This window comes from Amia ocellicauda, chromosome 10 (assembly GCF_036373705.1).
Source record: "Amia ocellicauda isolate fAmiCal2 chromosome 10, fAmiCal2.hap1, whole genome shotgun sequence".
Lineage (NCBI taxonomy): Eukaryota > Metazoa > Chordata > Actinopteri > Amiiformes > Amiidae > Amia > Amia ocellicauda.
Genome location: NC_089859.1, coordinates 23,919,576 through 23,931,371, shown reverse-complemented (window position 1 = coordinate 23,931,371; position 11,796 = coordinate 23,919,576). Strand labels below are relative to the sequence as shown.

Below are 11,796 nucleotides of genomic sequence, written 5' to 3'. Positions count from 1 at the left end.
ATGTATTTCTATTCCTTGTATTTTCCATGTGTCTTAAAATGTATTTTTAATTTCACGTCCATTAAATTATTCATATTCCAATTTTGAAACGGGATGAAAACAACCCATTTCCAGTGGTAAATGCAGTTGGATTATTGAAGAAATATGAAGATTATATTACACCTCCATCCTGTTATACCAGAGTATACATCAATTATATCAATGTAGGTGAGTGTTCAAGTAAGGGGCAACCTACATTGTGTTGCATTATCTTGACAGTTAATTAAATTAGAAAAGACACTTATGACCTTATCTATCAATTTATCATTTATATTTTATCACAAAATGACTTAAAGTTGTTCTCAGTGAAAATGTAAGATTTAAATCATATGATCTGACAATCCATTACTTTGGGGAAAATAAATAATTTAATGAAAAATGTATTTTAATAATAATTGTACATATTCAAGTGTAAAGTAGCGTGTACAACCTTTTTAGTTTTGTTTAGCCTATCGAGGTAGACCTGTTGTGCAATACCATTTTAAAACGTGCATTTCTCGTCTAAAACGCGTGTATGTAAGGTTAAATCTTTTTTTTTTTAAGACAATTGGACCAATCGATGATAATTATACAGATATTTGCGTGATTTTATGTAAAATAAAGGCTTCCCTTACAAACACTTTGTTTATAACAGAAGAATGCTGTACACAAAACCGGATATACTTAATTATCCTAAGAATACCCATGAAGAAAAGTAGAAAATAATGAACGTATATTGAATAAACGTTGCAAAAGACACATTAAACACAGGACAATAGCATCCTTATCATTTGTCCATCATCCATCCATATTCCTGAAAGATATTATGCAAATATAACCTGCTATGAGTTTGAGATTAAATGTAGGCGATATTGTTTCCATGTTAATAGACCATTTTAACCCCATAACTAGAATTGAAGGTCAGTTTATATAACTAAAAAAATATAAATTACAATTTCAGTCCTGACTGGAAGAAAAAATCTTCGAATGAAAAGTCACATCTTAACTTTTTTAAACGTTACCTGAGACAATTCGGGTGACACAAAAACACAATAGCTATCCAATAGGGAATGCAACCGCATTTTATTTACAACTTACTAATACAAAAATTTAAATAAAAGGTAACGCATACGAGGATCTTTCATATCCTGAACAAGACCGTTTTAAGTCCATTTGAAAAGGGAAAACACACATACAAACATGCATTTGCAATACAATTAAAATCTACCATTCTGCTCGATGAAGCTCAGTTATTCAAACACCATTGCAGCTCTAAATGACACTCCACACATCATGGCAATTCAGTGTTACAAAAAGCGGTTTAGTTATTTAAATGAAACGTTAAGAAGCACTGACTGTTGCATTGGGAATTCAGATGAAAGTAGGCCTGGTGGTCATTTAATTTTCGTGATTTTCTTTTGAGAAAAACAGCCAGGTTGGCAAACAAAACCTCGGCAACCTGGATGCACCATTGTTTTTAGTTTTTTTGATGCGCCAGTAAATAGTGACAATTTTACACCTATTTCCTAAAACTTCAGAAAAGGTCGCCACAAATTGAACCCTACAAACTCCTGGTCCGGGTGTTTATAAATCTTATACGTAAAAAAAAAAACGTTAGTGAAATTACAAATACAATACAAGACTGTTTAAAAATGAACACTTTCCACAGATAGCCGGCGATTCCTGTTTTCTGGCGACTGAGCCCTTGCAGGAATTCAGACGAGCTCGTCAAGGCTTGGATGACAACACATACTTTGGCTAGACTGCAACTTTCAACTTGACCTTGGCCTCTAGCCTGTCTAACCCGTATGTAAAACAGCGCTCCCACATTGCTGGCTGCTTTGTTTTTGCATATTGTAAACACACCGGAAACTACCCCAGCAGGAAAGCGTTAGGTCAGTCTGTTGTTTCAGCATTGCAGTGCTGGTTTTACATGTATTTAGTATGACAGGATATTATTGGATTAAAAGGCGTCTACGGGGCCGTATTTTGGAGTTCTTCGAAACGTTTTTGTTTAATAAATAAAATAATTATATTTGTGTTGATTTATAGATTATTATTTTGTATTATAACATGTTTAAGGGTTTGATTTATTTTGAAATTGACTTTGAATGAGATATATTGACGCTTTATTCATTCCAAAGCATGCGTATACGTATGGATGCTCATGGGTTGCAGTCTCAGCATCAGCACAGTATAGGCACTTGTATTCTCAAATTCGTTCACTGGTTTTATTTATTTTTTTGTCTTTTTCAAGATGTGAAAATGTGCTTAATGGCAAAGCACGAAAAAATAAAAATCTACGTGAACCCACGACGTTCAGTTATTAACGAATACATTAATGACGCTATTTAAGATATCCTATTCAATAGGTTTCAATATTCAACATTTAAGCTTAATGTTTTGGCTGCGAAAAACGACATTTATAATGCATTTGTTTAAATTTAATACACACATAGGCACAATATACACGTAAATGCAATGCATACATCTATATATTGGATGTATATGTATATATTGTGTGTAAATATTTATATATGTGTTTATGTATGAATATAAAACAACACCAGTGTTTAAACGGACATTTTAACAGTATATTAATCGATCTTTAATGTTACTCATAATTGTGTATGACGATTCATTACTTTTTAGGCAAAGCGTTAAATACAAGAGGAGCTCTTTGCATTGTGTATGTAAGAAAAAATGAAAATACATTTTTCTTAATTGAATGTGATTATTTGTAATTGTTTCAGAAACATATATGTATATAGGAAAGGTTGTATTTAAATGTACATCTTTGTGCAATAAGATTACATAGAACCCCGAGCTTTGAAAAAGGTTTGGTTATCACGCAGGCTATACCCTTTGTCATGTTTTCAGATCATACATGTGTGATGTATGTACATTCATAATGCACAGACTTATAGTCTAAACGAGAATATAAGTTTATGCTGCGGTCAAAGTTGTTGAACTGCTCTTCCGTCTTTTATGCCATTGCTATAAGTATTTTCGCGTTAAAAAAACGTGATTAAGCAGTAGAAGAAGACGACGAGAGTAGACTGTGTTCTCTATGTATCTTGCAATACAACAATTTATCATTATCAGTAGTTGCTTGATTTAGACCTACTTACTGACTCCGGCGCTTTTGGCAACTATTACACAAGCCAGGACCTTTGATAGCCACGGGCAACCTACAACACCGCATTGTATCCATTTAATTATCTGTATCGGAGATGTTTAGCATCTGCTTTGCATATCACATGGCTCGCCTCGGCCAATGGCGGCGCGGCTCTGGTGCGCACAGGCGCGTCGGTGCGGGTTACTCTCCCAGTTTCAGTATCTCTTTTTTCAGTCGTGGGGCTTTTTAAAAAGAGCCAGTAGTCTCAATGTTGGCCGTGCTATGACAGCGTCATTGCTTCTCCATCCCCGCTGGATTGACCCGGTGATGTTCCTCTACGACAACGGCTTAGATGAAGTGAACAAGAACATGGAAGGCTTTGCAGGAGGCAACTTTGCTGCGAATCAGTGTCGGAATCTGATGGCCCATCCTGCATCCCTGGCTCCCAGCACTGCCTACACGTCCAGTGAGGTGCCAGTGTCGGGCATGGCCGAGCCTGTCAAACAGTGCAGCCCCTGTTCTGCAGCCCAGAGCTCCTCCAGTGCGTCTCTGCCCTATGGATATTTTGGCAGCGGCTACTACCCCTGTAGGATGACCCATCACAGCAGCATTAAGTCCTGCGCGCAGCCTGCCTCCTATGCAGAGAAGTACATGGACACGTCGGGCTCAGGCGAAGACTTCACGTCCAGAGCAAAGGAATTTGCGTTTTATCAAGGCTATGCTGCTGGCCCCTATCAGCCCGTGCCCAGCTACTTGGACGTGCCAGTAGTCCCTGCTATTAGTGGCCCCGGGGAACCCAGGCATGAACCACTGTTGCCCATGGAGAGTTACCAGCCGTGGGCCATTACCAATGGGTGGAATGGTCAAGTTTACTGCTCGAAGGAGCAGAGCCAGCCGACACATCTGTGGAAATCAACCATTCAAGGTATTCACGACATTAAAATGAAACTTCATGTAGTGGAAGCTTGATTTATGTATGTGTGTGTGTGTATAATATAAATGAGAGAGAGATAGGAAGAAGCTATAATATGTGATTAAATATTGTTGAAATTTCGAAATTTTAATTATTTAATTATTTTTTTTATTCTATATATATATTAATTGTATTTTTCAGCCATGGTATTTTAGTTTATTTATTAATGTATTTGTTGATTTGTAATCCGTTTTACTTGGTCTTATGACCGCCCAAATGTAATCATTTGGAGTGTGTTAGATGTTTTGTTTTCGGGAGAAGCAACTCCATGCCTGTCTGTGTTATGTATGTAAGCTACATTTTTAAATATAATAGACATGTTGGTCCTGGTTTCTAATTGTTTCGTTAAAGTGGAGTGTTTTTTCTCGTCCTGTCCTTGTGTAGATGTCGTCTCACACCCAGGGGATGGCAACTCTTTTCGACGTGGGAGAAAGAAACGGGTGCCCTATACAAAGGTGCAGCTTAAAGAACTGGAGAGGGAATACGCTACTAATAAATTCATTACAAAAGACAAGCGAAGGAGGATATCCGCTCAGACAAACCTGTCCGAAAGACAAGTCACTATCTGGTTCCAGAACCGGAGAGTCAAGGAGAAGAAAGTCGTGAATAAACTGAAGAGCAGCAGTTAGTCTTGTTGGGAAGAGCAACGTGATCTCTCGTGGAAAATCAAACTCCTGGGTGTCTGGTGTTTGTGTGTGTGTGTGTGTGTGTGTGTGTGTGTGTGTGTGTGTGTGTATATACACACACACATACACACATAATGTATGTATGTATGCAAACTTTACAACATTGGATTTTAAATTTCGAATTTCACAGGTAAATATGAAGACATTTTCTGAAAGCATCTAATGTTACTCGATGCAGACTCCAAGGATTTCCTCGTTATGAGTGACTATGGGAAACAGCTTCCACGTTTGATGTAAAATATTTTATGTGCTTCAAGCATCAGTGGTTGGACTGTAATAGTGTTTGTATTTTATTCCACAGAGCATGTAGGAAGACGGGCATTTATCGATGTACAGTTTAATGCGACTCTATACTGCATGCTTAATTTCTGCTCAGGAAATCATAGGAAACGTGTAATAAATGTTAACGCACTCCAATATTATTATTATTATTATTATTATTATTATTATTATTATTATTATTATTATGAGATTATTATTATTATTACCAGATTATTATTATTATTATTATTATTATTATTATTATTATTACTATTATTATTATTATTATTATTATTATTATTATTATTTGAAAAAGGCACTGCAATAAATATTGGTAGCCTATATTAACACCAGCATGTTTTACCTACGTGATAAGAAATTGAAATAGATTCGGCACAAAATTATATATTTTTTAACAAAACAAAGAAAATACCCTTTTACAGCTGAAATTTTTGTTTTACATGTTTTCTTAGAAATATGTGAATTTCTTCCCAACAAAGTGGGCATTAAATCAAATATTAATGTCTCTCTGTTTTTTAAAATATTTAAGCCACAATTCCTAAGATTTCCCTGATCTATATGTGTCCTCTTCATTAGGAAACTGCTGGTGCAATCGTACTATTTTAACAATATTATTTGAAAATGCAAGCGTTTTCATGACGTACCAAATGTAAAATAGCTTTTCCATAATATTTGCATTAATGTTGTTGTATATACCGGCAAAGTATGCGTGAAAGTATTGAATATTTGTATTGTTCATTAATGTCTGTGTCTGCAAAATGTCTGTCAGTGTAACTTGTTACTTACGATCCAGATTCCGTCCCAATAAAATCAGGACATCAATTCCGAGTTACAGAGAGTGTTTATTTTAGACTTTTACAATAATCAAGTATAAAAAATATACAATACAAATTCATCTATATGTATGTATGTATATATAAATACTAGAAATATACATGTTATATATATATATATATATATATATATATATATATATATATATATATATATATATGTATAAACTGAAAAACGATCATAGTGTATACCACAAATAAAATGAACCAATATAAATAACTTTTTAGTTGTACCTCATTGACTTCTTTACCACTTTCTCGTAGAATGCAGACCACTTAGTGTTTGGATTTAAAAACATTATCTTTTCTTATCAGGTCTCTCAGAAGACATATTTTACAGATTATTAGATAATAATAATAATAATAATAATAATAATAATAATAATAATGATGCAAATGTTAATAATCATCCTTGTGTATTCCAGAGGTATTCCGTTTAAGGAATTATGGTCAAGTTAAAATGTTTTTATTTCACAGGTAATCTAAACGTTTTTAATATGGTTCCGGGTAAAGATAGAAACTGGATCTTAATGGACTTTTTTTTTGCTGGTGGGGTTAACCTTGACCTGAAAACGGACAGTTTTTGACCTTGACTCTTAACAGCTAATAAGAACAAACTAAAGAAATTATTAGAGCGATGGCGCCACCTGGTGACAGGTCTATGCAAATACAAGAATGGTTTTGTGCCAATTTAGAGAAGCTGCCTGTTACATTGACATTAGGATATACAATTAAAGTGTGTATTATTATTTTTATTATTAATAATAATAAATAATAATAATATTAATATTAATATTAATAACAATATTTCCAGGTTTAAAACCCCGAGATAGCTAGAAAAACGTTTAATCTTGTTGTATTAATTGCAATTTAATTTAGTTTTATATTTAATTGATTTTAATATATTTGCCACAGTCTTCTATTATTTAAGAATAGGTTAAAACGAAGGCCACCTTTCCATCCATTAATAACAATTTTAATATGTCCGAACGAAAGGAGCACGTAGGACACATACTTACAAATAAATCAAATAAAACAAATAAAAACTAAAGCATTTATCTTTTTCCTAAAGCATTTCACCAGCCCGAAAGGGGTAAAAATAAGATTCAACATCGTCCGAAGCATTAAACATATATATATATATATATATATATATATATATATATATATATATATATATATGTACATATAGCATACAGTTGCAGGTGTAGTATTACGCCGTCGTGTTCTTCATTTTAGAGTATGAGAACATAACAAACAAAAGCACTGAATAACTAATTCTAAATATGCAAAAATGACTCCCTAAAATAATAAAATCTAGCCTCAGTAATATATGTAACATTTTGACTAGATTCAGACTGCATCGTAATAGTTTGAGTGACCGTTCCAGGATGTTTTGGCCTATTCAGTTTTCTAATGCAAAGTGCACTATTTTTATTATTTGTTCACTGTTTGTGCGTTTGCATTAGATATGCTTTCACTTTTCAGAATTTGAAAAGGAATTGCACTTAAAGTTGTTGAAGGACTTTAATTGAACCTGCACTCAAACTTAATACGTGAATGATTTCATTGTTTTGGTTTTAAAATAGCTGGTAATGTATTAAATGTTGACGTATCAGTGATCTTCAGATTCAATACAACATTAGGGTATATGTTCGTGTATATGTGTGTGTATATATATATATATATATATATATATATATGTCAACTGTAAATCTTTAATATTTACTTACAAATCGTAATCAGCAGATTTATTATAAAATTGGTTCTATGCACACCACATAACTCCTGGTGACAATATTATTGACACATAAATATACGGTATTTTAAGTTTTTTAACATTTGAACTTAAAGTGTTTGTGTATACAGAACATTATTTTGATGGATTTGTTTTTATTTATTTATTTTTTATGTGGACTTTAGACTTTTTACATTATACTACACATATAAACGCCATGGTAGAGCTAACACGTTACCTTTTTGTGTTGCATTTGTCTTTGTCTTCTGCATTAAAACGACGACAACATGTTTCCATTGTATGTTATTTTATTATACAAATTATATGAACAATACAATGTGCAAGTCTGGTGAATAAAAACAAATGATTTCATTACATAAAATACATTGCAAATATATTAACCAGTACACTGTGGTCTCACTGATTGATATCAGCTGATGATATACTCACAGAAAAGCCATTATTATATATTATTATTATTATTATTAATAATAATAATAATAATAATAATAATAATAATAATAATATTACTACTACTACTACTACTACTACTACTACAAAGAACTAAAATCAAATGGCGAACACGGACCGAGAATTTAGAAATCTAAGGTAACCAATATAGATAAGTAACTATACTTTGCATAGTATTCGTAAGCAAATTACTTTATTGCTTCTCGTTTTGTTAAAGCACAAGTACTTTCGCAGCTATGTAATGAATGTAAGTCTTAAAATGAACGCAGAATGTACTTGGGGGCAAAATACACTAGTTGAAAGTGTGATGAACACAGTCTGGACTAGTGCACGGTGACCATCTTCGCTTATTGACGTGTCAGTGGACAACACGCAAGGTATTGTTCAAATCCCATTGGGCCTTACATTAGTAATTTGCTGAATGTCGCGTTTTGTTTTTATCACTTTGTTTTTATTTTTGGTGTCTAAATATAGAAATATACTAGCAAAGATGTCGCTGTAGAAAACGGACGAAACCTTGATTTCACCCATGGCCTTTGCTGAAGGACCAACAACAGCCCATATTGGACAATATTCACTGTGCTGAGTGCGGTTTTAATCGCATTTTGCTGGGTTGTATCACATGTCAGCACGTACAGAGTAATGTGGCATAACTCCAAGATGTCTGCTTTGTGTTCTGCAATTCAAATCTACAACTGTTAACACTGCCAAATTATAGGTTTGTGTGTATTCTGCTAGAACAGGTTTAAAACGTTTACACCGATAGAAACCCCAGAAACGTGTGTATCGACCGTGTGTAGCTTATTGCACTGACATTATGACTGTCAAAAGGAATGGTTGAATGGCTGTGTATGAAGTTAATAAGGTGTCACGCAGGTGTAACTGTCTGTTTCCGGGATCCTTAACATGTTGTAATCGATTGTCGTCGTCTTCTTGTTCTTCTTTTCTTCTTCTCGTTCTTCTTGTTGTTGTCTGTGAAATGTGCCATGCTTGGTAACAGTTAAGTAGCCGTATGCTCCTAATAAGCGTCACAGATGTGCATGTGTGGTATTTGAGCAGTTGCACACAAAGGATGTATGAATCCATGTTTAAAATGCAGAAGTGGCTGAACATGCAGTGTAGGCCGGATGATGTGAATGTGCCGGACCTGGTTAGAAGCAAAAGCAGAGGTGGGATTTCAGGATCCCAGGACGGGAGTTGAGAAGTGTAGACTTGTTTGCTGTGACTTCATACTGATGGACATGCTGCCATCTAATGACAGAACCTGTAACAGCAGATGTGCTCCACTGCAGCTGCATGTGTGTTAGGGAACATGTTTGTTTACATGTTTATGCCTCAAGAAATGACACAACCAAACCATGGAGTTGCGTTTATTTGATGCGTACATGTATGTTAATGTAAATCTATCGAAATACATTTTAATAAAGGCTTTATTGAATATACTGACCAGGAACACTGGAGAAAAATGAAATTTTACACGCAGAAAGACATCGGACATTAAAAACATCTCATAGGTGTTCAGATGTGTATTCATATGAACGACACAAGAGTTTAAATTTGAATCCGATGTGATATGAATGTTGGAGACGATCGTTTAATATGAATGACCTATAGCACACAAACCAATGTCAAGATCTGCTCAGACAGGTAGGGCGTTTTTTGTTTGTTTTAGTTTTAGTTTAAATTTCGCAATTAGTCTTGACTTTCCTAAAACATACGTTTGGTATTACACGCTTTTGTGTGTTGAATATGGACACATTGTACCGCTCTTGTGTGAATACAAATTGTGTGTTGGTCTGCAGTGCAGCACACTCATAGCCTGAGTGCTGAGGATACAAACGTTTTCCTCCACTTTGCCTCAAGGTGACACTGAAATAACGCCTTAGGTTTGTTTCTAAAGCAGGCAACCCTCCTCCATTTCACAATGCTGTTAAAGCACCGACAATGGATGCATATTTATAAACAACGTCTAAAACCGCTAACGTGGTTATAGTGATGTGCGTCTGAACATATTGTCTTATTTAAAATAAAATAAATACACACCAACCCACTCACAATATCCCTAGACGCAACCGTCCCCAATGCCCAGTGTGCGCAGATACCAAAACAGACATTTAAATGAGCATCCTCCAACACACTGGGATTGTTCCGGTATGATCTGTCTGAATGGGTGTCTGCGACAGACCCTGCACCCTTGACAGGGCAACGACACTTGCATTTCACCGGCTCTGTTGTATGTTGTACTTGATGTTGTCCTCGACATGCTGCTTGGCAAGGCTGTCCTATACAGTCGGTTTGTCCTTTTATAAAATTGCTAATTGTATATTTAATGCATTTGAATTCGAATTGTTGTCTTAATTTACATAATTTTTAATTACGTAAAAAAGCTGTCCTCGTTGTTGTTGTTATTATTATTATTTAAATATATTGCTATGAATGATCCATATATTTTTTTCAACCCCAATACGGCCTAAACGTATCCATTGTTTTATGGAAAACATAATAGGCCTTTAGCAAAGCTTGTCCTTGTATTTATAAATCGCTATTCGACAAATCCATTTGTAGATAATATCATAAAACAAACAAAAACTATAACTTCTTCGATCTCTTTTCACACACATGTGGTTGAATGTTTTATCTCGGAATCGTGTTTCTGATTGAGGACTTGATTCTGTTGTTCACACTTTTTGGAAAGTGATGCAGCCTATTGTTTAATAGTACGTTCTTGTTAGTTTCCTTAAATATCATATTCACGATTTAAACATTAAACACATTTGTCATTTCATGAAATTATTTCGACTCGGAAAAATGCATTTTTTACATTTCAAAGTTTAAATAAGCTATTTAAATGTTATGCTTAAAAGTTATGATTTGCCAATTATCAATTATCGTAAGATTATTTTTAGGTAAATGATGTGTTCTAGTTTATATCACCATTTCAATTTCGTTGAGCTATCAGGAGCCACAGATTTTAATAATTGTGTTATTAGGCCTGTTGTTGATGTTATTTATTATTATTATTATTATTTAAACAATATGTTTTAAATTGTTTCATTTATGCAAATAAATACAGTAAAGTCCTATTTCTAAAACGAACTTATTTGCATGGATTCGGCGTCTGTCGGGAAAATCTTTTTATTAAATATTTTAGTTGACGAATTTAGTAATTAAAAAACGTTAGAAAGTTTTCATTTAACATTCGATATTTATTTTCGGACTTGAAACATCTAACATGATAACATGTCTATCTGGACAGACTCTTCTTTGTGTTATTTGTTTAACCGTCAGAAAAATACGTTATCAAAAGTGAAATAACTACATAAAAATCCACCATTTTGGATTAGAAAAAAAAGCAAATAAATAATAACAACCCGGTGTAAATACGAAATACAATAAATCACAAGGTTTGATAAACAATAGAGTAAATAGTATACAACCATGATGCGGACGATATACGGAATTACTGAGTTCCAGATGTATTTTCATTCTTTCGAAATGAAACGATAAAATGTAAACCAAATGTAATGAAAATAAAGTAGCCGAGTTTCGTACCGGCGTCTCAACTTCAAGCATTTCGACTCATAAACAATAAGCTTAATAAGAGATAATTAGCATTTATTTAACGAAGAAAGGTATGTGTATGTTTCTTCTTAGTTATTTCAGACATGATTAGATAT

At 34.0% G+C, this 11,796-nt stretch overlaps 1 protein-coding gene across 1 annotated transcript; it reads left to right on the top strand.

Moving 5' to 3' along the window:
- The first annotated feature begins 3,330 nt into the window (after positions 1 to 3,330).
- hoxa13b (homeobox A13b) lies at positions 3,331 to 5,905 on the top strand. Its single transcript, XM_066715647.1, has 2 exons — positions 3,331 to 4,061; positions 4,494 to 5,905. The coding sequence occupies exons 1-2, from the start codon at positions 3,419 to 3,421 to the stop codon at positions 4,736 to 4,738; spliced, it is 888 nt and encodes a 295-aa protein (XP_066571744.1). The 5' UTR covers positions 3,331 to 3,418; the 3' UTR covers positions 4,739 to 5,905.
- Positions 5,906 to 11,796: the final 5,891 nt, after the last annotated feature.

What these genes read in the sequence shown, in the direction of transcription:
- hoxa13b (XM_066715647.1), top strand. Translation starts at nt 3,419, where the DNA reads ATGACAGCGTCATTGCTTCTCCATCCCCGCTGGATTGACCCGGTGATG. An exon ending in GTGGAAATCAACCATTCAAG is followed by an intron (nt 4,062 to 4,493) that starts GTATTCACGACA and finishes GTCCTTGTGTAG; the next exon opens with ATGTCGTCTCACACCCAGGG.